The sequence below is a fragment of the Lonchura striata genome, chromosome 8 (assembly GCF_050655825.1).
Source record: "Lonchura striata isolate lonStrDom1 chromosome 8, ASM5065582v1, whole genome shotgun sequence".
Classification (NCBI taxonomy): domain Eukaryota; kingdom Metazoa; phylum Chordata; class Aves; order Passeriformes; family Estrildidae; genus Lonchura; species Lonchura striata.
The window spans coordinates 14,793,298-14,819,911 of NC_140710.1; the positions used below are offsets into that span (position 1 = coordinate 14,793,298).

The following is a 26,614-nucleotide window of genomic DNA, read 5'->3' on the forward strand; positions in this document are numbered from 1 at the left end:
AAAACAACAACAAAAATCAATGGTTCTCAAAACCTGAAATGGCTGTCAGTGTTCTCAGAAGCCCTGCAGGGATGGCTACTCAAACGATTCCTGCAGCAGAGGAAGGTTACTGTCCTCAAGACAGACACTTGCACTGCTCTGTGGCAGAGCTGTTGGCACTTCCCAGCTATTACTGGCTCTCTCTTCCCCTCCTCTTCTGCCTTTTACAGAGTCAGGTAGGTGCTGCAGCAGCATAACCTCAAAATACCGTTGTTCAATCAACACTTGGGTGTATATCACAGGGCCCACTTACTCAGACCTGACCCCTACCTATCCCCTGGTGTGCTCTCACTCTCCGAAGCCCCTGCACAAGGAATTTTTGCATGCCACATCTTTGGGTGCAGATTGCTCTCAGTGTAATCTAGCCAGAACAGCCAAGCTCCATGGAGGTCAAGCAGCACTGGTACAATTTTCTCAGTCCCATATTTCATCAGTCAAATTATAGATAAATAGAGCCATGACTGAGCTGCTGCAGAGAAACAGTAACTGCAAATATATCTCAAAGCTTTTCTGCAAAACTCTGTAAGAATTAGACACTAGCCCATCATTGAAAATTATGGGATATGATCACTAAGGTGACTAGGTGGGGGACTAGGAGATGAGAACTGATACCCTATTTCTACAGCTGGAATATTTTCCAGCTTCAGAAGCAGATGCTGGGACATGAAACCTTCATAGTGAGAAGAAAAATGTAAATTAACTTAAAAACTAAAAGCAAATTCCTGCTAAATGTGGATTCTCTTCCAAATTAACTCCAGGATCAAAGTTCTCCCTTGGCAAAGTAATTTTTAAAAGATAACACTGTGCTTTTAATCCACCCAAAAAGCGACTTTCCCATTATGATTTCTAATAACGATCTCACGACTCAGAATTATTTGTCCAGTGTTAGAAGCTATGCTAGAAAATAATGGAGAATGATTCCTTTGCATGATTATCAGGTTTGTTTAAAATTCATCTTTGCCAGACAGCCTGACTCTTCAGAAATAATCAACTCTGTGAAACTTTGCTACATAAAAAAAATTAGCATGAGTCTGAATAATTGTTTCACCTTAGTGGCTAAAAATATATAAAAACCTCAGTAAAGCTCCAGTAAACAAAGTAAGAAAAAACACATCCCATACAGCTCATGGATATATGCCATCAGGCTGCAATTTTAAGATAAGATCATTCATAACAGCTTTTTCTATAGCAATCTTTAAGCTTCAGAAAGAAATATAAGACGTATTGCTCATTCCTGGCAATATTCTTAAGTACTGTTTATATAACTAAAATATCCAAGTATAACATAACAGGAAATAAATATATGCTCACCTTGGCCAAGGACCACCATGTCATTCTTCAGTGTTTTCAAGACCACAAATAATGTTGGATACTCAATTATTACTTTTCCTTTCAGATTATCTAGAAGGCTTTTGCTGGCATCCAGTTCATTGTACCTTAAAAGTAACAGGAGGTTTACTTTGGATTTTAATACTAGCAAGGACATAATGTACATTTGCTGTGTGGGGGAAAACAAGTAAAAGGCTTTCTGGCATTCCACATGATTTTCAGCTGATACCATGTCCAGAAGAACTACCTTACAACTAAAATTACATAACTAGTATTATTCTCCAACTACATATTTTTTTTAAACCTTCCTTATATCTAAGCATAAATAACAAAAGGAGAATGAAAGTCAAATTTCTCTAAGGGTTGGTATGTTTTATTATGTCCTAATGAATATCTTTAAAAAGTCAGGTAAGGACATAGGGTTATCAAAATTGATACATTTATCAAAATCTGATTCTAAATTGAAAATAACATTTAATATTTTACTTATGGGCTTTAACACTACAGGTTTAATTTACTCAATTACTAGTGTACCTTATTTATCAGTACCTTATTATGAATTACCAGTGAAGCCCTAGGAAGATGAAATAAAAAGCTTATCTGAACAACTATTAAAGCACAGGTATACTGGAGCACTTAGAACTCTGTTTTTGTAAGAGAGATATCCTTGTTCTGATACAGGAGCATCACAGCAATGATTTCTAGAAGATGGTACAAATCTCTGCTCACAGCACCATCAGTGAGAAGCTCCCTGCAGAAATCCCCACATGTGTGTGTGCTCCAGAGGCACAGGACTGGATGTGCAGTCCCCCCCCAGCAAAGGGCTCCTCTTCAGCCCAGAGAGTGAAAGCAGGTACATAACAAATGACACCATGGTAATGAAAAGTAAACTGAGCATCCTCTCCACAATTACTCTCTCAAACTGTAATGCTCTCTCCCAGCTCTTTAACTAGAAACCTGGACGTGGGATTTTGTGGAAAGGAAGGGAATTATTTCAAAGGTTTCTGAAAGAGGGGCCTTGCTGCCTTCACTTACCATAACTGAGGCATCCAAAGGATGCTCTGATATTATTACGCTGCAATCTGAGTTATGCAACTTTCTGTATGCAGCATTATTAAATTATCAGTAAGCTAATGTATCAGCTAAGGGCAAATGAAGTTCAAAATAAAAATATACTTATAGGCAGTACGTGGGGTATTTCCCATAGCTGCTCTACCTCCTCTGATCATTAACATATTATACAGTTGTGTTTTCTTTTGCCAAAATCAACACGGGATAGGTGGAGGAAATTATATACTTCATGATTTACAATGATGTGTGATTAAAAGCAGTACACTGGGAGTCAGCACACAAGAAGAATATTGGAGGTAAACCAGGAATTGAGTTCCTGGGATTTAAAGGAAACTCAGTTTGAGCAAAAATTCTTTCATATTCAATTTCAAATCAGCATGAAAATATTTGGTTTCATGTTTCTTTCAAGCCAAAGTAATTATGACCTCTTCTTACTGAAATCCTTGAAAAGGGATAACAGTACATTACATGTCTTATTGAATGAATGCATTCATAAATTGTGGATTAACACACATGAACAGAAACATATTTACTGCTTTATTTACAGTACTCTAAATGCAAAGTATGGCAATACCTTCCTTTGGCAAGGACCTCAACACATTCCTTTCTGGTTAAGCAAACATTTACCACCAAGAGGCTAAAGTAATTCACATGCCACAATACACTTTCCATTATCTCATATTTTAGACAAAACATCTTTAGCGTCCAGCTTGGCATAAGATAAAACATTTGTACTTAAAACTATTTTATGATAGTGAATTACTGAAGTGTTAGATCACTGAGTCAGAGCTTTATCTTTTTTTGTTGAAGTAAATTTTATTGGTTGACAGTGACAGGAAAAACATCTAAATTTTTAGTCAGTAATGTGGGCCATAAACTTCAGGAAGAATGTAACAAAGAGGCTTAATGCTTCTCTTACTGAAACTTGTCTGTTACTGTATATATTATCCAAAAGACCTAAGTCTACCACATTCTACTTCATACACAAGTGCTAGTTGAGGTTTTCTGCTAATCCACCTGTCAGGCTCTGACTTGACTGTGCATTCTTAAAAGATCTCAAAATAAAACTATTATTCGTCACATCAATTCTGAAGTATACTAAAGAACAACTCCTTAACAAGATTGATTTTTCAGGCTATCTCAGAAAGACAAGGTCATGATAAAAACCTTCCCAGTTTCATCCCAGAACTAGAACAAAGTCATACATCAGAGGGCGAGCAATAGAAACCTATGGGCAAAAGAAGACTGCCCTGTTGGGTTTAACCAGACCTACACACAAACACACATCTACTTCTAATTTTTATTTATGAAAAGGCTAAACCTGTTTAGAGAAAAATAAAATTAAATAGCCTTTTGTACAAGTCTTGTAATTTCCTGTACTCATTACGTGCAGCAAATTGGTCTCACCACAAACAGGAGATAGAAGAAGAACATCACAATCAGATATTACCAGATACCTTTTATCACCACTTTTACCCACTAGTTTTGTACCATTGAGATTGCATAGCCTGCATGAAAAGAACCCATAAGGAGCTGTAACCTTCTTCAAACCCATCCTTCACTGTGCACTTCAACTAACAACCCAGTGAAATGAAGAACAACCAGTGTAAATCTATGCTTTCACTTGGACTCTTCCATACTCCAGGACCACCTGAAGGAAACTACTTAGCCAAAGCTGTAATCCTAAATGAGCTCCTTCAGCCCTTCATGCCAGGATGGATTTGAGATAAGCCTGGCTCCAAACTAACTGACCATGCCAACAAAACCATTGCCTTAATACCCATCTTCACATGTTTCTTTTAAAACTCCCTCTGCTTTCTCTTTTCTCCCACTGTCTCATTCATGCAAATTGTCTGCACTATCGCTTCCTAATCCCTGTATTTAGCAGGACTTCTCTTTGCATGTTCCCTCTCCATCTTCTTTTCTTCCTGGTATTTCCTTTCCACATATTTTCTCTTTCACTTCCTTATGTTCTCTCAGCCTCCCTGAACAACACCCATTATTTAATAATACACTTTGCTGATTATTTTCTTGCCCCAAGCAAAGCTTTATGCCCATGTCGCAAAGCAATAAATAGGCCTGGATTTTTTCTTAACAAGAAACGACTCCATTTATAAGGACCACAAAGAGATGATCTTAGACAACCGCTTTTGATTTTAGCTGGAATGAAATAACAATAACTGCTTTTTGAAGAACGAAAATTAAGTAGAATTTGCCTGCTAGCAGGCTGTTTAAAAGCCTCCAAAAATTGTGACAATTGAGAAAATTTAGCAAGATTCAGCAATCCCACATCAGTTCCCATACAAACCGTTATATCTGCTGTACGAACAGTTGTTACCTTTCACAAAATACTCAAATTAATGTGTCTCTGCACTTCTGATAGCATCTGTGAGTTTCTGCAAAGGCTCATTTCACTATCTATAGTTATTCCACCACCTTCCAGGAATTCAACAATTCAGTCTCCTAATCTGTCTCGCACAGGCAGGAATGCCACATTAGGTCACTGCATCACAACAAGTTACAAGTTCCCCTCAAACAGAGCCTGTGGCTATAATCGCCGTGGCGTAACTTGTCTCCATGAATTCAGACAGCAGGAAATTCCCTGCTGATCAGGTTTTCCTGAATGTCATCTACAGGAATTTTTTATTATTTAATAATAATAAAAAAATCTGCAATCTGGAATTAAAGATAAATTGTAGCCATGTTATTTCTTTAGTTTGGTCTTCTGTACACTGAAAAGAGAAAAAACAAGTTTTAGCCATCTAAATAATTGTAAATATTACCAAAATGTGGATTTGTGTAATGACATTTATTATTATGCTTGCACATATTTTACACAAAGATGACTCTTCTTCCTAGAACTGAGTGGAAACATCGAGGTATTTACTTGGCATAACTCAGACACAATAAATCACACTATCTATTTTGGACCTGGTCCAAAAAATCCACAACCAAGCTTACACTACCATATGGGAAGAAAAAAGGATTTTTTTTCACCAGACCAAAGAGGGTAGCATTTCTTAGGTATCTGCATATGCCTAGAAGGGGGCAAAGACTGGGTACAGCATTTAAAGTCTCTCCCAAGCACTCATTCTGAAGTGCTGCAGTACTGCAAAGATAATAACTAACAGATGGACTTTCATTCCTAAGTGGTGAATAACCTCTTCGTGTGGTTATGATTTGGTGAACATCGAAGTAGGGAAATGCTCTCTTGAATTAGGTATGAAAGGAAAATTGTATGGCAGAAAGCAAATACAATGTACTGAAATAATGCATAGTATTTATATTTAATTTTGTAACTAGAATTCTGACTAGAACTCTAGAAAACCTAAGCCAGTGAATTTAATTAATCCAGATACATGACAAAATTAGAAAATTCAATGCCCAAAACAGCAGAGATCTTAGAAACAAACAAATATTAAAAACCCCTCAAGACTTGCCATAATACTTCCTCTACAACTAACTCTTACCAACAGCAAAACAATATGAAGGAATACTCTTCCTGAACACTCTTTTAAGGAAAGAGAATGGGAACCTAGCCCAAGTTGATATTTTAATATGAAAAAAAACCCAAAAACTACAGTTTACAGAACTCTTTAAAACCTGCTAGCTTCTCCTTCCACTCTTGGTTACACTTCTTTTCCTGATCTAGGACCTTCATAATTTGCCTCTATCCTCCATACTACTGACACCTGCATAACTTAATCAATACCAGTACAGACCAGATGCCTGGCCAAACCCTTTTCAAGTATCCCTATCTCAAGCAACACTTCCATTAAAAACATGCTTTTTTTGGGGGAAAAAAAGAAAGAAAATTAGGACAATAAATGTTCTCTTATCAACCATTTGGACTACAAGTCCTGCTAGGAACCAACTGAAAAAGTACAGGAAGAAAAGTTGCCAGCATAGCAGGCAAGCATCTCAGACATCATCACCATCTCCTAACTACACCTGCATGCACAGAGCACATAAAGGCACAGCCAATTAATGAGACAACTATGGAGCTGTTCCTTTTCCTTGTCATATTTCAGCCATAGCTCATCCTCAAACAACGACTATATTAAGACAAGCTGTAAGAATTCAAGGTCTCCTCTCTTTCATGGGCTAAAAAATCTAAGAACTGTTGAAAAGTCAAGTATAAAATGGGGTAAAGAAAAGCTGAACTCACAAGCCCCCTCTTACAACAAACATATTTCAGGCAGTTTAAACATCCTGTGAGAAAAAAATGCAGATGAAAATAGCAGAAACAACAACTGTCACCTAAATTATTTGACACAACAGCAGATGTCCAGAAAAACTCATTGGTGTGTTCACTTCTACCCTAGAAAATATACAGAACAGTTAATGGAGAGAGAAGCAAAGTAAGAGTACAAGTATGTCACCATAGAAGCACAAAGCCTGTCCTTGTTTAAGCCTCTTGAGAATGAGGCAATTGCACAAAGGAAAAAAAGCACAGTAAAAGTTGTTTAATGGCAGTAATGGAAAAATATATCAATTGAAGGCAAAACCCATTAAGGCGATAAGGCAACTGCTTCAACAATTTAGTGGACTGAGCTTTAAGAGTGATGTGGTAAAAGGATTCAAGATCACAATAATGATCTAAAGATTGAGTAAAGTACAGAACATTCTGCATCTTTTAGTCATAAAACAAAGTACAATAAAACAAAAGGAAAATGTGAAACCAGCAAATGTCAGTTTCTTGTATTTGGCAGAATTTGGTGCAAAGAATACAGAAATAAAGTGATACTGAATTTCAAGAATGTGAATACTTTCCCCATCTCATAAGACATAATGAAAAAAAAAAAAAAGAAAAATCCTGCAGCAAGTGAAGATGTTATAATTCAAGTGCATCACAGCAATAGCTCTTTACACACATGGGAATTTACTTACTTTGTGAGGCCAGGCAGCTTCACAAACTGCCCAAAAGCTCAAGGTTTACAACTCTTTAAATATTATAGAGCTGACATATGAAAAAAATGTAAACCACAATCATGTAAGGCCATTATATGACTTAGATAAAGAAGCAAAACAGCCTGAGTTAACACTAGCCAGAAAACTTATTGTGAATATGAAATTTCACAAGGGAAAAGTTCTGATTAATAAGACAGTGAGTTGGCTACTGCAGATGAATGCTTTAAGCTTCAAAAACTGAAAAGGTATCAGTGGCATATTTAGTACAGTAAAAGCTGTGCATGGTTCCAAAAAAATGCAAAGAAGTCAAAATATTAAACTTGTACCACTAATAAAATACTGCATGGTCACAGGGAAAAAGTCAATGTTGTAAATCTACTTTAATGACAGCATACTGACACACAGCCCCATAAAACCTAACTGTAAATAATTTTAGAGGTACAAGGTGTACCAAGAGATGAAATGAAAAACACCTAATACATCAAGTTCAGAAAACTAATACATCAAATCTCATTTAACAAATTAATGCAAGCAAGCAGTACCCTGCTAAAATAAATAAATATAAGACTGATGAGAAGTCAGTCACTGTAAATTGGAAATACTTTTGTTATTATGCTTGGGTTAATCTCATTAACCTCCACTTCAGGAAGAATAGATTCTTCTCTGATTTTGAATCTCTGAATAGCAAGTATTAACTTCCAAATTTAGCTCATATGAAGAGAGTCTAAATACCTTTAACACTCTGTATTGAATGGTGGAAACATATTTACAAATTTTATACTTATTTTCATGGGAATCACAGTATCATAAACATTAAATTAGCGTTAACAGGTTACCAATGCTTTACAATGAAAAGGAAAAGCTATGAAGTAAAGAAAACAAATTATTCTTTTGGGAAACAAGCAGGAAGGTCAATTCCCTACTTGGCAGTGTTGAAACAATCAGCCCTAGCTCACTTCTGTCAAAAGAGAGAAAAAAAAAAAGAGGGATTCCCTTTTGGCAGGATCAGGAGGAAATAACAGGTTTTCACCTTCCTGACAAGAACATGAAGAAGTTGTCCTCTGCTCTGTCCCTTTAAAAACATTGATGGCTATGCTGCCATGTTTTCACAGTGTTGCAGACTCCAAGTTCAGCCTACCACTTCCACTGTCCAGGGTAGAGTTTGTATCTTTGCTTCTAGAAGCCTTTTCAGCCTTTCTATGCTCCCTGTCCCTGAAATTTAGGAACTATGCTAACTTTAAGACAGCATCTCATTGCTTTTTTTCTTCCAAGAAAGCAGCAGCAAATCCTCTTTTTCCTTCACAAGAATATTTTAACAGCAATCCACAGAGTCAAATTAAGCCCCTCAATAGATCTCACAACTCTTATTCTATAGTGGAATAGGACAGAGTTTGAATGTCACTTTGGCTCTACAGCTCATTTCCACCAGCTCCTTCCCTCAGCCAAGAGGCTACAGATTAATCAACAGGGTTTTTGCAACTATAGTATTTTCTTGGATTTCATAACCTGTTTTCCTGCCTTCAAGTCTGCCCTATATGTACATGCTACACAGCAGATGAACTTGTATGAAGACTTATTCCATACTATACATGTTACCTAGGTACATGCATATAGGGGAGTTCCCCTCTGTTCTCCAGTAGAAATGGTAGGTTGGAGCAAACTGCAAGATTTGTTCTTGAAACAGTCATCTCTAGCTGCACACTCTAAGAGAGGGCAGAAAATCTGCCTGTGCATGTGTTGGGTAAATCGCTCCTATGCTTTAAACCCAGACATGATGAGAGACGAGGATACTGTGTACAGTTTTTCTGTTTTAGAATTTGGGGTCTGACTGACTACCTGCTTTGCAAGCATGAAGTGTCTGGGGTCTTCTATATAGCACCAACCACAGGCAGACCTGAACACCACTACATGGCTGGACAGGTCAAACAATAGCTGAAGCCAACTGTAATGCTTTTGCTGTTCTCTCATCTTCCACCTCCTTACTTACATAGTCCTCTTCTGCAAATTGTCTGGATTTAGCTTGCTGTACTATAGACAGCAGAATTTTGGAGTGGTGGTTATGATTTCAAATAAATCTTTGTGCAATAAATGTCTCAGTCAGCAACTCTCTAGCTGGGACACTCTAGAAACCCTAATGCAATACCATTAATTATAAAACAGTTCATCCAAAAGAATTCAGCATGGATTACAAAACACTGGATTGTTACTTTAAAAAAAACCAGGCGTCTACTGGTTCATAAAGGAATTCCTTTCAAGAAAAAATGATTGCACAAGAGAGTAAGATGGACAAACTCTGGGTTTTTTTGAAATCATCCCAAAAATCTTTGAAAGGTCAAGTAATTGTAGTCAGACATCACATTTAACTATGCATGCTAAGGATTCTGACCATAAACACTTACTATACACAGCAATGAGTAGTTTTTTGCTTTCCATCTCTGTTGTGTAACAGAGATTTCACTGAAAAATCTAAGTAGCTAGGAAGGAAAGTGACTGTTTTTTACAGTAAAAGCTGTGTAACCTGGCATCTGCTGCTCTGCATTGCTTTTGTCAGCAGAGAGACTGATGTTCAGATAAAGAAGGAGCATGTGAAAAATGACACTGAAACGGCTGCAGTAACAAACTAGGAAGTCTGAAATAACCTGCAGGAAAACGTAAGGAAGTATTCAGCAAGAAAAGCAAGAAGTTTGAATTCAAAAAATCCCACAAACCAAAATCCAGCACTCTGGGGGAAAAACAGCAGTGTTTAAGAAACAGACTACAGACTAAATTCTATTTCCCCTTGAACAGCACGAAGTCACCGGTGCCTGACTACAGTTGTGCAGAATGTGAAGAATGACTATTGTAAGCTGGCTCCCTGCTTTTGTAAAGCTGGCAGAGCTGCTTTTGTGCCAGCTGCTGCAAGCTACAGAGAAGTAATGAGTTCTACTGTCAATCTTCTGGCATAGGTTAAAGCCAGCTTGGGGTCTGTTCCAACTCATGCCAAGACCAGCAGTTCAGCCAAGGATTTGCATCCTTAATTCTCATGCATATTGTCTACTACACAAACGTGGAAAGAAATTGCTTCCTAAGTAAGACTAGAGAATCATAAATAAAGCGCACCACTTTTCAACATTTGCAGAAAATGTAAAGAAGAGATAATGCCTGAAATGTGCTAATTCTAGCACATTTGCTCTCCAAGATGAAGCTTCTTTTTAAAAGAAACGGAGTTATGTGTGAAAAGCAGAAAGCAAAGACTAAGTTCTCTTGGTTTTACATGAAGTTATTTACAAATGATAATGGAGAAGGAAGTGCTCAAAAAGAGAGCATGAAAAACTAAAGAAAACATAAACAGCTTGGTACTTGAAGCTACTGTTAAGGTATTTCAATAACAGGGTTTTTAAAATAATCTTAAAGTAACTGACAAAATAACATTTTGTCATGACATTTTCAAATATAATGAAAGAAATAATCTAAATGCTACATTAAAAAATGTGGTTCCATTACATTTCTACTATGTTATGGACTCCAGGATAATTTTCCAAAAGTCTGTTGGCTTATTTGCCCATTCTAAGACAAAAAGCTTCACCTTCCTAAATCTATTACTGTGACTACTGCAACCTACTGATGTGATCTAACCCATAGTTATTTAAAAACAATAGACTACAAAAGAAAATTCTCTTTGAGCATAGAGCTAAGTCATCCAAGGAAATAACTTTCATTTCTGCCAGCTGATCTTGAGACAGGGAAATGATCCAAAATTACTAACATCATCCAGCCTTCTGGAAAGCAACTGAATTAAATCAGTTAAAGCAAAAGAAGTGTTCACCACCATAAAACAATGGCATTTTGTAGAGGAGAACCTCTGATACTTGTTTAGCAGATTTTCTTCCCTGTGGTCCACAAGAATTAAGTGCCAAACATGCCATTATTCTCATGTGCCCCAGCCAGTGCCACCACAGACAGTTAAGAAGCCTCTTGATGTTGGAACTGGCACAAAAATTCTTTTGGTATTTTTTTCTTTCTGAGTAATTGAATCATGAGCTACACCAGTACTACTGATACAGAAAACAATTCTACAACTGATTTGTATCCATCCCTCTACGATGTGTCAGTTTTACAACAGGAAAGTGGCAGGATATAGTCTGGTACTCTCCTGTACTCCAGCTCCTACATGGATTTGCTCTACTGAAAGCAGTGGCCTTTGCAAAGCTCTTAAAGCCAACCAGACTGAATTTTCCATGCACCAAAAACATTCTGCCAGTGCATACTCTGACCTTCAAATCCCCAAAAAGTTTTCTGCAACAACTTATTCTGAAACAATGCTCACCTGCTACCCTGAACAGGCCAATAAAGAACATTACTATATACAAGACCTAATAATGATGTTTAAGAAAGCATTATTTTTCAATCCTATTAAATCCTATGCATGTAATTAAAATGTCAACTATCTAAACTAGATCCATGAAAGATGTTACTGAACCCAGTAAAAGAAATATTCAATTTTTGTGATTTAACCTCATTTAGATTTATTTGTCTCTGCAAGTATGTACTGCAAATTAAGTTATATATAGTAACTCTTAAATATTTATCTTATGATCAGGCTGAGTAAATGAATTTCTCATTAAGTATCTGCAGTTACAAAACAACCTAACTCTGACTACTAACTTACTAATAAAAAAGACCAAGGATCTTTTTGATTTTGGAAGGGCTGGTTGCAGTTTTGGTTTAGTTTTTTTGTTACACAAAGCCTGATAAGGCTATTCTCATGAAAATAAGAAGGTGTATTTCCCAAACCACACTGTGTAATTTGGCTGTTGCACCTTTCCTTTCCTTACTGGAAAAAGCAATACTCTTACTATATGAAGTCACCTTGAAGACATCCCAAATAAATGTCTGAAGACAGTCAGGACACTAATTTTTCCTGATGAAAGAAAATACTACTTTATGAAAGAATGTAGACTATAAAAATCATCCAAGATGCAGAAGTTAAACCTTTCTTGGAATAGTTACAGATAAGGAGAGAACGGAGAGACACCAATGCTAACTAAATATTGCATAACAGGTGATTGAAGCAAGCAGTTCCAAATGGAAAACTATTCTGACCCATTCAAAAGGTCAAATATTTTTTTGAAACTTCATTTAAAACCAAAAGGTTTCAAATGCAGTAGAGAGTTATGTAATGCTTGTTTTTTGAAACCCTCCTTTGAAAGATTCCTCATGAAGTAAGTGTAGTAAATGAGAAGATAAACCAAGTGTAACTAAGAGTTACAGAGCATGAGATGACAGGTAAAGTTCTCTGAGAACTGTCACCACTGATGGTAAGACACATGGCAAGAATAAAGCAAGGATTTGTGTTTGGCAGCCATCCATGATATCTGCACACCAGTGGCTTTCTGAAGTTCCACAGAACTCCTGTGAGAAAGCAGAAATCAGTACTTCATTGCTAATTTATATTTCTGGAGAAAGAAAAAATAAAACCCCAAAAATTTAAAGCATTCTATAAAGGACCTTCAAACTAAAAGGATGATCGGCTTTGAAACACAGAAAACAGCCAAAACTAAACCACAAACTCCTGTTTCATAAACAATTGCAGGAAATACTAAAATCCTTCTGTAACATACTTATCTTAAAACCAGAAGACTTAACATTCCATAATCCTGCTTAGATACTCTGTGAAACACCACTGCACTGCCTCAATAACACAAAATTGTAACTATGGAAAAGGATTTTTTTGCAGAAGGTTCTGCTAAGCCCAAAACGAACATCTGACGTAATAACGTATGTTTACAACTTTCCTATCATTTAGTGCTTGTGGAGTAGAATTTTTTCTGGTGGGTACAGGAGTTGTAGATAACAAAACATTAGTGTAGACTTACATGTATCAGTAGTCTACATCAATCCTACTCCTTCAGTCTGCCCACAAAGTGATGGAAGAGCATTTTGCCATACAGAAACATACAGCCTAAAATCACACAGAATGAGGAGGCATAGCAGTTAATGCTTCCCACTGTTAAAGAAACATAGATAAAGAAAGGTGAGAGAGCTCTGTCTCCACTCAGTTTTTGATCCATAGAAAAGACCGCTAAGCAGCAAGCAGGTCATGTTTCAATCACAAGTACTTCCACTGCAATTCCAGCTATTGATTCACAGAGTATGAGCCAATACTCTCCAATTAACTTAGGGACATGGAACCAAAAGGACAAAAAATCGAAACAAATTCTCTCTTACTTATCTGTAGTGCAACTACAGTAAAAATCTGAATTCCTTCACAGAGCCTTTGTCACAACAACCGCTCTGAGCGCCTGCTGCCACAGACACAGCTTATGTTGACAGAAGTGACTGTATGCTGACATAGCTGTCCCACCATTTCAAACAAACTTTGTTCTTTCCTTTCAGAGAGGGAATTTTTTTTCCAGTATGCTGTTTCCTTGACCTGTCTGCACCACCCCAGCTGGGCCTGCTCCACCAACTTAGACGGAGAGATTCACATAATTTCCAACTGAGGAACTGCAGTTCTCAAGTCATGATACACTTCTATTTTATCTTTCTACTGGTTTTTCCTGAACATTAGACTTTACATCCACTAAGTGGGATAAATAGCAATTACTCCAAACTCATTATCAATTAACACAGGCCGATTCTGGGAATATAGATGAGTCTCAGACTTGAGAATATTTAGGTTAATTTAATTTAATGAAAAAGAATTCCTGCTCAAATCTGTGACATAAGGAAACGCTATAGATACTTCAGAAGAGGCAAATGGTTAAGTAATGAAAAAGTAATGAGCACATGAGACAGTCTACTTCTATGTTAAACTGGTTTCTTTTCCAAACCTTCTACACAGCTGTTAAATAAACAACTTTTCCTTCTTTCTTAAAAAAGAAAGTGAGAAATACCACTGGTTATACTGTCAAGGTCTTTTCAGCTCCTCACACCACCCCACCAGCAAGTAGGCTGGAAGGCAAAAGAAGCTGGGAAAAGACACAGCAAGGACAGCTGATCCCAACTGGCCAAAGGGATATTTGATATTGTATCACACATGGTAATATTAACAGCAAATAAATTAAATTAAAGGAAAAACTGGCTGGATGCTGATGTTTGGGAACTGGCTGGACACTGGTCAGTGGAGGGCAAGCAACTTTGCTGGGCATCACTTGTTTTGTATATTCTAATTCTTTTATCATTCTCATCCTTTCCTTTTTTGTCCTATTCAACTATCTTTATCTCAATACAAGAATTTTAACTTACTCAATCTCTTCCCCATCCCTTTCTGGGGATGTGAGGTGTTGTGTGAGTACCTGAGCTGTGTTTAGCTAGGTTAAAACATGACATCCAGTCATGATCCCAAGGCTTTTAATACATGATAAAGACAGGACTTGCTGTAACACCCAACACCTCTTTCAAGACTCTGGGATGAAACCCATCCAGATTCATGGACTTCTGAATATTCAGCTGAAACAGCTGGTCCCTTACAATTTCAGTGTCCACAAATGAGAACTCGATATTCCCACACTTACAACACTCAGACACAGGGTACTGGGCAGCCCAAAGCCTTTCATATTTTCTTCCTGCCTATAAGAACTAGGGCTCTGTATCTTCAAATTCACTTAAAAACAACAGGTTTCTAGCTGGCAATTCTGATGGCAAATGCTACAACCATATATCAAATAATGATTGCAAACAGAAAAAAAAATCAAGCAAAATAATTAAGAATTTGCACTTGAATTTGAATTGGAAAGTACACTACACATTTTTTTAATATTATTGGGAAAAATCCCCACCATAAACTGGAAGCTAAATTACAGCTAAAATTCTTACAATATATGCTTATTTCCCTCTTAGAAATAATGTATCATATTTTAAGGAAGCATATTATTTACATTTTTACATTTGAAGACAAGAATGCTATTTCAGATGCCTAACTAGGAATCACTGGTGAACCACAGTAAGTTGTGCTACTCAGCTGATACATATCCTTTTCAGTAACAATGACAACAGGGTGGAGTGTTCAGAATGGTATTTATACTAGCAAAAAATATTTATTTCAAGCTCAATTTTGAAGTTCAAGATTATTGTTTGTTCTGAAAACAAATAAAACACTTCTGCACAAGTCTGAATTCTGAAGACATAAAAGCCCACACCCAGAAATATGGTAACATGAAGAGTGATGAGCAAGTAACTTTGAGAAAAATGTGTAATTTCAAATGCAGTGACTGGTTTGCTAATTTAAAAAGATAACTCTCCTTGACTATCACTTCCACTCCCTCTGGGAGGTTAACATATCCACAGCAGAACTTCCAGAAAGAAATGGATGTATGCATTTCTGTGGGCCAATACAGTTATTTAGCATTTTAACACAAACCTGTCCCCTGTTACATTGGCATGGACTGCTGCTGAAGCAGTTTAGGTACAGGCACACTCACTCGATAATTGTACCGAAACGTCAACGCTGACATATTAAAAGACTAAGAACAAGAATTTTTGCCAAATAAATTTTATATCCATTTGTAATTACTCACTGAAGTTTAATCCATGAGATTATGTAATCTCCAACTGTAATATTAAGGACTAAGAAATGTATTAAATCTTCTTGTTACCTCTAATTAGTAAGCACATAAACTGAAGAACCACCTTACCTGACAGAGTTTCGGTTCCTGTTTTCTATTTTCATTAAAATCTGTACATCTGATTGAGGAGATGCTGTATAGATTTTTAATCTGAAAAAAAAAGGTGGTAAAGATGCAGAAGTGATGTACAATGACTTTTCTTCCTGTCATCCATAAGAGACTGATCTCTTATGCATGTCAACTGCCAAAATAATGTATTTTTCATTAAAACAATAATTTGTCACATATTAGGTTTTTTCCATAAATGAGGGTTGTAATTATTAGCATGTTTTTGCAATTATTCTGGAGGTTTATTGTCACCTCCACTGAAGTTAATTATGGTTACATTTTTCAGAATTACAGTTGCTTTATTTGGTCTTTATGCTGTAAGTCAGTTTCTTAATTTTTTGCTGTTTTAAATTTGGTGGCTGGACCCCCTGGGTTAGTTATTTGGTGAATGTTAGGATGGTTTTCATTAAAGAAATTAAAGATGTACTGCTGACTGGGAACTCAGCTCTGCAAGCTGATAGTGCAGCTAATTTAAGCCATATATTCAGAACCATTCCCTTTTATTAGTGCATTAGATCAACTAGGCAGGGAAGTTATTCAATACACACCTTTGACAAACTACAGGATCTGACTCCACTGGATCAATGTATGGCTTGAGGATATCAGCAAGTGTTTTATCGTCAGGCACCCTTTCAGCAAGATAAAAATCAAGCATGTGAGACATCCTTCATCATGTACACAAATGTCTACTGTGAGTCACCTGGAGGAAGCTGGATATTAGCATGCTACAGTGGCACAGCTGAGTAGTTTATGGGAGGATCAGAAATGTGTATCAATACTGCACAGATATGGGTAGCTTTATCTCAGTTTCAGCACTGGGATTTCACAGGCACGTATGAGGAGTAAACAGATGCGTATCTCTAGTTTCTAACCCTGTGAAAGAAACATGCTGTTCCTGCAGCCCTAGGAGCAGACAAGCACATAATTCTCATCTCCCTTCAGGCTAGGAAAAAAGGAGAAACATTTGTCAATAAAAGCTTATTTTTTTTGCCTTTTCAAAATGTGTTTGTGGACTTTCCTACAAAGCAAACGTTTCACCCTGTATGAAGGTCAGCTCCAGAGTGCAGGTGAGGAGGGGTTGCAAATTGTGCTGGACATCTGCTCCATGAGAAGAGAGTATGTCAGGTGTAGGGGTACTACTATTATGAATATACAAACTCACTATTTACACAGAGAAAAGGACTAACATACATTAGGCCTGATTTGGAAAGTCTGCTAGCTTTCAAAGAGAAAAGCACTACACAACTTTCAATATTTTTTAGCTTGAAATGCTCTTTTATTTAAGACAAAAATTAATACCTGAGTTTACCTTGTATAACAGAACTTGGTAAGAATCAATCAAAGTATTTTGCAGTTTAACTTCAGCAGATTAATTTAAACTTTAGAAAAATATTTTTTAAAGTCCTGTACCCTTTTAAAGTGTATTCAGCATGACAGTGAGGAAATATGAGCTTCAAATGCCAGTAGAACTTGTTCTCCCTGAAAACGAAAAGAAATACATATTCTTAGTCTTAGTTGGCAACAACTACCATTTTTTTTTCTGTGATAAAGCTTGGTAACCTACAGCACAGGTGCAGAAGAAAATACATGGTTAAGATTTTGAATGGCTTGAAAGAGCAAAAGGGGCAGGCAGAGAAGCTGAGATGTCCTTTGAAAGATGTAATACTCCCACATCCTGCTAAACTTCAAATCTTCATGGAATTAAAATCTGTTCCTTACAAATATAATACGATACCACCAATTAACTGATCAACAGTATTTCACATTTTAAAAGTGAGTATGTTCCAGCTGCCCTTTAACTTCAGAAAAGGAAACTGCTTTTTGGCACATCATCCAGGACAGATTATCAAACCTCTACAACAATAATAGCCAGACTCCCAGGTGAGCCTAGGTCCTACAGAACACAGGGCACCCAACCTTTTCCAGCAATGATGGCCTGAACAGAAAATATGTCATGGCCAGGGAAGGAAGCTGCCTTCTGACATAACATGGAGAAGAGAAGTTAGAAAGAACAAACATTTTACAGAAAGATCGTAAAACTTCTGGTAGAGACCAAGTGATGCCACATTCCTTTCTTCTGTATGTTAGGTCTTATTTTTAAGACCCACCTTCCCTTTAGTGCTAGCATTAAGTAATACCTGAGAACAGAAGCTACTAAAGCATAGCTTGAGAACAGCATCATCTTAGGCAGTATTTCTAGAGAACGCTACATCAGGGAGTCTCTATTTGCCTTTTTGCTCATTTGCAGAAAATCTGCAGAAATTTTCTAAAAGAATTCCCTAAGAGAAAGCATAATCTAAAAGGTAGGTTCCTGGCCTTTTGCTCTGGTTCAGAAATTCACACTCATGACAAACAGAAAAGATTTAAAAATCAGAGATCAAACAACTGTGAAGCATGGGAACATCTAATGATGTCTTTTTTTTAACTACTTTTTTAAACATTATTAAGATGAATCATTGCATCCAGGAGAATCATCCTCAGTTATGCAAAAGATTCAGGTCTACAATAAAAAGTAAACACAGTGTTGTTCCAACATGTTGTTTAATTTGTTTATAAGGCGCATGAAACATTATCCAGCAGGTTCTAGCTGGCTGCAGAGAGGAGTGTACGTGCATGCGCTAGCAAAGTAGTAAACTTAGCTGCTAAGATCAATTAACTGTGATACCAATTTTTAAATGCAAGCACTTTTTATAAAGTGAGCTTATTAAACAAGTAATTCCCTTACCTAATTGTTCCTAGGAGAAAAATGAGCTTTACAGCTGAACTATACTTTCTGGAGTATGAGTAAAATCCGATGTATTAGTATTTATCAAAAAAAGAGCAAGCAGGAACCCCCATCTTCAAGAAAGTATTAATTAGAATAAAACTAATTAATGAAGTCCAGGGTCCCCAAAGCAATGCATGCCTCAGCAGAGATGTGCAGCATGCCTTGTGATTCCTCCCTTCTTTCTGCTCATGTTTGTTAAAGTAGAGAATGAGAATGTGGAATTAGAGAACGTCAGGTCTGGAAGAGGTAAGAAGATTGTACGGCCAAAGCTGGAGGGTAACACAGAAAATATTATTAATCATATAGTATATATATAACCACAATAACCATAGTATTTGGGCCCATTAATTTTATACTCTTTTGCATATTGGTATGACAGTCTTAAATTACCAGACTGCAAAATGTTTTGAAATAACTCAAAACCATTGAGTGGAATTTTGGGAGTTTTTTGCAAGGTAAATAAAACAAGGTTTTGCAATTCTTATCTTGACAGCTGAAGGAAGCACCAATGCTATCATACACACAGCAAACTGGAATATCAATAACTAGTTAAGTTCTCTTGTGATTAACAAGCTTGTGATTCCTCTCAGACATGTTACTATCTGCCATTTAAGATGGAATGGTGTTATTTCAAAGCACTTTCCCAGGGAGACTAGTAAAGTTAGTAAGCTTTAGACCCAGAAGTAGGGTCACCAACATAAGCTGAAGGAAACACTTATGATGGGCACATTTATTAAAACGTTTATAAGGACTGTTCAGATGAGGGGTTTGTTTTATATTATTAACTAACAAGAGGCTTGGTAGCATGTTTTCATTTAACTCGCCATCTTCCACAATTTTTTCAAATAGGCCATGTTCATCTATTCTAAGTGACCCTTTCTGTGACATGTACGTGGCCCACAGGACTGTCTCTAACACAGGCACTTGAAAAAGAAATGCTCCAAAAAGAACTAGCTATCTGCTACCTGTTGCTAGGAACACTCTACATGTGTCTGTAAATGGTTGTCACACAGCACGTCCTCATTTCACATGCAAGACTGATTCCCTGTGGGCTCACTGAGGCAGACTCAGTTCAGCACTGCAGCTGTAAAATCAGCTTAGGGGATTGCTCTCAGACTTCCGCCCTCCCTGCCCCTTCCAGGCACAATCCAGTCTATGCAATAGTGCATAGAAAGTCAATCAGGGAAGCTGAAGTTAAAAAGCTCATTTATCATCAAAAAGTTCCACTTTGAAAAAAACAGAAATGTTGATTTTTTTTCCTCAGCAAACTAATACCATAACTAGCAATTAATGACTAAATCTCTCTTCAAAGTACTCTTGCCTGGAAGTAAATGGTAAGCAGAAAGAGGCAAGACAGTTTAAGAACAGGATAGATGTAGGCAAGAAAAAAAGAAGCTTGGAACAGGAATAGCCTCATACTCTTCACTATAATGAAGTCTTGAAAAACAACCTGCTGGGTGCCTGTTATTGAAGTGAAGCCTCTCTCACCATCACTGATGTGTGCCCAAAGAACTTGATGTCAACTGTAGATGCTATCACGGCTGCTTCACAACAAGTTCTGATCAAAGTCAGATACCCTGGCTCCAGATCCCACTTACTTAATTTTCCATTATGGCTCACTGGGGTAGTATTTCCTTCAAATGCAATGGACATGTAGAATGTTCATTTTCTAAATGCAAATGCCTAATTGAATAAGTCATCTGCATTGGAGTAACAGCTCATTCCATGAAGCATTCCATGCCACTCAGCTGCCATGGAATGCCCCTCCAACAGTGCCCTGGTTTTCTGGCTACCAAGGCACTGACTAAAAAAGTACCCAACAGCAGAGATCTGGGAGAAGCACAAGCACTTCAGTGATGTCAGTAAAAGTAGCATTATAACCCATCCCTGCACTGCTTGGCTTCATCTCCTATTCTGGCTACTTCAGAAGCATGGAAATGAATCAGAGGGAAAAGTGGAGCCAAGCACCCCTCTCCTTGCATGAGATGTAGATGCAAAATGCATTCAGAACTGCGCAGGCTGTTTCACAACTACAGTTCTACAAAAAGTGACTTTCATTTCTCCTAAAACTTCCAAAAATTTCCTTTGTCATCAACTGTAGTTGCCCCAGAACTACATGTAGATGATTTAAAAATTTCTCACAGCAACAATGGAAACATTTTTACTTCTGATGTTACAAAGACAGCAGCAGTATATACAAAGTGGCTGTATCTTCCAGCTGGCTCTCAGACCAACCACAATAATTTTCACTACATTTACAGTTACAGCAGTACCTAAGAAGATGCTCAAAAAACTGTGACTGTAGACAGTACAGCTGCTGGGAATTAAAGGACTTATCTACAAAGGATTCTGGACTTGGACATACCTGTTAAGTGCCTTGGCAGAAGTGTCTAAAGTTTACATAGTTCTTAAAAAATATATGAAATATCTCATAAACATTAATTCTAGGCTTCCTCTGAGCATTTCCTCTCAGTTTTGCCTACAATACAGCAGACCTGTTTTAAACATGTTTAGAAGGTGTTTTTAAATAATATATATATATATATGCAAACTAAAATATTAACAAAAAATCCAAATTCATCACATCTTAAGACTGACTACAGTTCTGGTTCTACAGAAGTATTACACTGGCAGCCTGTCAAAGATAGTGATTCACTGATGATTCTGTTTCAATTTAGCAACTAGTATTCTTAAAATATTAGTATACAGGATATCTTACGTCAAAAGTGCAAATACTGCAGTATTTCCTGTCTCTTTCATTTTGAATCCATAGAAGTGATTAAAAAGACATGAGGTTTAATGTCAGACCAGTTATCCTTTCATCTGAAAATACCCAGTACTCTCTCAGAATGCACTGAAGTTTAATTGAAGTACTGGGCATTCAGCTCATATAGTTTTGGATAATATTGACTTCCTCAACTTACTTTCTTCTTCATGGGTCCAAGAAAGCGAGCAAACCCATGTACTAAGTAACAACTAAATTCAAGTTTAAGAGCTCCAGTGGTGTTATATTAAGTCAAAACCCAGTTCACAAAACTCCTCGCTATATTCTCAAAATCTACATTTCAAACAATAATTGTAATTATCTCTACCCAGCTAAGGATTAGAGCTGACATTTTACAACTTTCAAGTGTACCTCCAAGTGTAACAATAATGATCTCCTAAAAGAGATTACCCTAATCCCAAATCTCCACACTGTATTTTTTTCCTCACAATTACATCAAAGAGGTGAGGTAATGTAAAACTTCCTCCTCCCACATATATCCTCTGACCAAATGCTCCCAGGTGGAAGCATGCCTGCTACAAGAGAAGTCTGTAGACCTCTGGCCCCTCTTGGTGGGGAGGAGAGGTAAAAAGGATTTTCTCTGGGAGATATGCTGTGAACGGACTGTGGAGGAAGCTGGCTGGGGATGTCTATGACAGTGCAAGCAGCAGGGAGGGCTGGAGTAGGGCAGCACAAGCTGCAGAGCTCAGGAAACTGCACTGCTCCATTTCAGTGTCTTACTACACTATCTCCTGCCAGGGAACAGGAGCCATGGACTTGCAAGCTCATTCCCCTCTTCCCATTTGACCTGCTGGCTGGAGCCTTCCAGATGGTTTCAGTTTCAGCCTGGCCTCACCCTTCACCCCTTTCCCAGAGGCTTTCTATCCCAGCAATTCACCCCATCAACGCCATGGAAGAATGTATCCAGTGGGAAACTCTCAGCTGTATTGAAAATAAGGGCATGACAGGAAATTTAGGGTGAAGCAGTGCTTCAAAAGTAATTTATGAATAAGTCAAACACACCATGAGTTCACACCCTGGAGTCAGACACTACTTTCTAATGACCCTCCATTACCTAGATATTCAATCTTACACATTAGTCTAATCCATGCGTTGCCCAGCATTGGCACATATGCTTTCACAACATCAGCTGTAGCAAACAAACTCATGGAATCCAGGAAATGGAGAGTCTGGCTAACACATCGAAACAACACTGATGTGTCTTCCAGCGCTGGCACGGGCAGGGGATGACACAAGAATACATCTTGTACTTCCTAGCTTTGGACTACTCTCATTCCTGCCTTGTACTGCCCAACAGCTTGGCTCGCAGGGAGAGTGTCAAGAGGACATGGGAGAAGCCTGTTCTGTTTTCCATGCACAGATGTTGAGCAGCTTCCGGTCTCCACCCTCTGGAGTAATCTGTCTACAAATCTGACTGATAAACAGCATGAGAAGGGACTCACATCTACAGGAGAGGGACACACCTGATCCTGAGCACTGTCAGGTGCTAAGCCCATATAATGGATATATGACTATCTGCATAGCTTTACCTCATTTCAATGTGATATTCAACAAAATGTTATGGCTGTCATGAAGTCCCATGACACAGGTGCTAAATGCCTGATAATCCAGGTTGGCTTGACCAAACTTGATTCCTTAGAACACAGAACATGCCATTTAAAAAAACAAAACCAATAAAAAAAAAAATCCCCAAAACTTGGAGTTAATTTTTAATCTGCCTCACTGGATTCAAACAGTCCATTGTTGTGTGAATGCCAATAGCAGCAATAGAGAGGAAATACATCCTTTTTGTAATAATCACTTAGCATATTCCATACCCTTGGACAGCATTTGCAAGAAAAGGACAGTGATTTCCTATTGTCTTCAGGACAGACAATGTTATCAAGTCCTTTCTGGTGGGATGTAAAAGTTCCAGAAAAGCTACCATTCCACAGAAACAACAAAAGTTCCCCAGGACTTTATGAATGACACCAACCAGTAAGGCATTTTACAAGAAAGCCTGTGAAATATTTCCATGCCTATTTGCCAAGAAATCACCTTCCTTGCCCCATTCTTAATTTGTCCTCAGCATAAGCTACACTTCAGTGTGTATCCAAAAAAGCTTTCTAGAGAAAAAAGGAAACTGTCCATGAAGCCAAATGTCTGTCAGCAGAGCACTCTACCATGGCCAGGATCTTCCCAACAGTGTCAAATCTGTCTCTGTCTGTGCCTCTTCTGTCCTCTTACCTACTGATCCCAGCATTCCTGGGCTTCCTGCACTTGCTCTTGAGGGCTGCTCCCTACCCTGTACTTGTTAATTATGTTTATTTTATCTGTAACACTGAGGAAATTCCCCATTAAATTGAAGCTCAGCTCTGAACCTTCTTACAGGATGAGAATAGTAAAAGGGATCGGTATAAGGTAGAGCATGCAGCCAAACACAGGGAAGTCAGTGCAGAGGAAGACACCTCTGCAAAGTCTGGGATTGGCCTAGTCTGTTCTGAGAGGAGATCTATAAATCTGGGGCAGAGGGAGGAGAAATACCTCAGATACCCTTTCTTTCCGTTGGTTCAGTCTGAGTTTTCTCTAACAGAACTCGTAAAATATGTAACTTCAAAAGGTTACACTTCTACATCTATTTGATGCCTAATGCTCTGCTAAAATCTACTCTGCGTCCAAAACCAAACCTGCCTGTGTTTTTCCCTGGAGCAGCCTCAAGGACCCAGGTGGGTGTGTTAGCAGTTTCCAGGTGGGTTATTGCTCTGTCAGAGACAGACCTCTGGTGGCCAGCCAGAGACCGACACCGTGGAGTGCACAGCTCCCACAACAGAGGGAAAACATATCCTGAAAACACAAACTGCAACCAAAACCACGAACAAAACAAGTAAAGAAGCCATCATAGGGATATGAGCCATCAGGGATGTCACTGACACTCAGAAGGCATTTTTATTTGACCCCAGTATATCACTGAGCTGAACTGTAGACCTGAGTCCTGTCACAGTGAAATAGTTCATCATAACTTTCATTTTCACTGCAAAAATACTTTAAAATACAATCTCTGGATATTAGAGAACAAACAGAGAGTGGATAAAGGAAGAAATATTTAAATTTTCCTTAGCCTCCTTCCTGAATTTCTATCTGTCTGCACTTGTCTCTCTAAGCTGTGCCATATCCAACATTCCTTTCCTCCAGCACAGCAACTCCCACCACAGAATGCAACACAGGTACTGAAGCACCTCTCTTTGCAGAGATTGGGATCCGTGCAAGCTTTCTACATCAAACAATCCTCTATCATAAAACCTCCAAATATGCATTTTCTTTTTCCAGCAAAAAACCTAAGCGTTAATTTAAAGAAAAGACCACAACAGCACTGATTCTTTGTTCCATTACCCAATGTTAGCATTTTTCAAAATAAAGCATGAACTATGTAAGCTGTTAAACTGAGCTCAAAGAACCTAAACAAAATGAAAACATGAAAGCATGAAATATTAAAAAGCTTTTGCAAAAAAACATGCATCTAATGGATTTTAAAGCAAGCATATTGGTATGAACTCAAATTCTCATCAGTATATACTCAAAATATTGCTGATTGTAACCAACTGAAGACTCACCCGAAATTGAAGGTGGTAGAATTTTCTCTTCTTTTTGTAAATCCAATAGGCAGTGTTTTTAGCTCAATATTATACCCTCGAGCTTTGTTCCTCAAGCAGTATAACTGGCAAAAAATATAATAAAAACATTTAAAAAAAATCTGAATATATAAATCCCCTGAAAATTAAACAATAAAAGGGTGACAGGAATTATGAGAATACTATTGAAAAGGCCATATTTAATGAAATACTCTAGTTTTTTAAAGAAACATCCTGAATGAAAAAAATTAACTAAGCCTAGAAACTCTCTGAAACATTTTCCTAAGTTTTTTTTGCTATTAAAAAAGGACATGCCAATGATCTCCTCATAGAAAAAGTTCTTTAACATATCATGAAAGTCACAGTGTCACCATTGTGGGTGTAATACCACAAGGATGCCTTTCAGGCTACAAACCTGCTGGCAGAATGGATATTCAAGCACAATCCCAGCCACTGCCAAATTGTGTTCTGAAGGTAGCACTAAGGGCATCATCCCAGTAACACACCCAGTAGCACACCCCTAAAACTGGCACCCATGCAGCATCTCACCTTCTTCGGGACATCACAGTGCTAAATACACACATATGGAATATGACTCCAGCAAGGGAGGAAGCTGAAGTCTTCTGAATTTATTCCGTCATCAATGTGAGTGCTGAGTTTAGGGCTGTATTTCAAGATATCTTCACAAGACTAGAAAACAAACTGGCCCTGATATTTTTTTGTGATTTATCAATAAATCAAAATACTTTGGAGTAGAGTTGGTTGGGCTTTTTGGGTTTTGTCTGTTTGTTCATTGTTTTTAGTTTTGGGAGTGTGTTTGGTTGCTGAAAGAGCATCAACAAAAATCCCTTCTCCCTTAGAAGGCTATCTTTTATGTCACTCTTGCTTAGATTTAGTCTTTGAAGAGCTCTAGCTGTCTTAATTTGGTATATAGGGAACCATATAACAATATTTAGGTGATTAATAAATCCACTGTTTACCTAGGAGGTGTGTACTTAAAAATTCAAAAGTTGGGAGGTGTAAGGAAACAAACATTCAGACTTTCTTAACACACATCTATCACCCAACAGCAACACTGGTCATGCATAAATTTTAAGAAATGTTAGTGATCTTTTCCTCCAAGCAACTGGATGTAGCCATCAATACTATTGCTGCATAACCTAGAGACTTCTATTGATTTCTGGCTCTAAATTTCAGAGCCATTCATACCTTCATAAGACAGGTACCAACTCTGGAATCTGGACTGGGACTACCTCAGTGGGAATTCAGAGGTAGCTGACTAATTCCAACAGAGCAAAAGGAGAATCAAAAACTTACAAGTCTTTTTGTTGCTGGACTATGCACAAGGCAATGTCGAGCAGCAGCATCAGCTGTCCTTCCTACATCTTCCAGGAAACGATAATCTGAAGGTTAAATAGAACAAAGAAAAATGTAGTGCCAGCCTAGTAAA

The 26,614-nt window shown here is 37.7% G+C and overlaps 1 protein-coding gene across 1 annotated transcript in view; it reads right to left on the bottom strand.

Moving 5' to 3' along the window:
- The window catches only part of ZNHIT6 (zinc finger HIT-type containing 6), a 31,308-nt gene that overhangs the window by 3,150 nt on the left and 1,544 nt on the right, over positions 1 to 26,614 (bottom strand). The window contains exons 4-9 of the mRNA XM_085586388.1: positions 26,482 to 26,567; positions 25,147 to 25,250; positions 17,415 to 17,483; positions 16,553 to 16,633; positions 15,966 to 16,046; positions 1,351 to 1,475 (exon numbers count right to left, since the gene is read on the bottom strand). Of these exons, the coding sequence (XP_085442514.1) occupies positions 1,351 to 1,475; positions 15,966 to 16,046; positions 16,553 to 16,633; positions 17,415 to 17,483; positions 25,147 to 25,250; positions 26,482 to 26,567 (546 nt within the window). The remainder of the gene's footprint in view (positions 1 to 1,350; positions 1,476 to 15,965; positions 16,047 to 16,552; positions 16,634 to 17,414; positions 17,484 to 25,146; positions 25,251 to 26,481; positions 26,568 to 26,614) is intronic.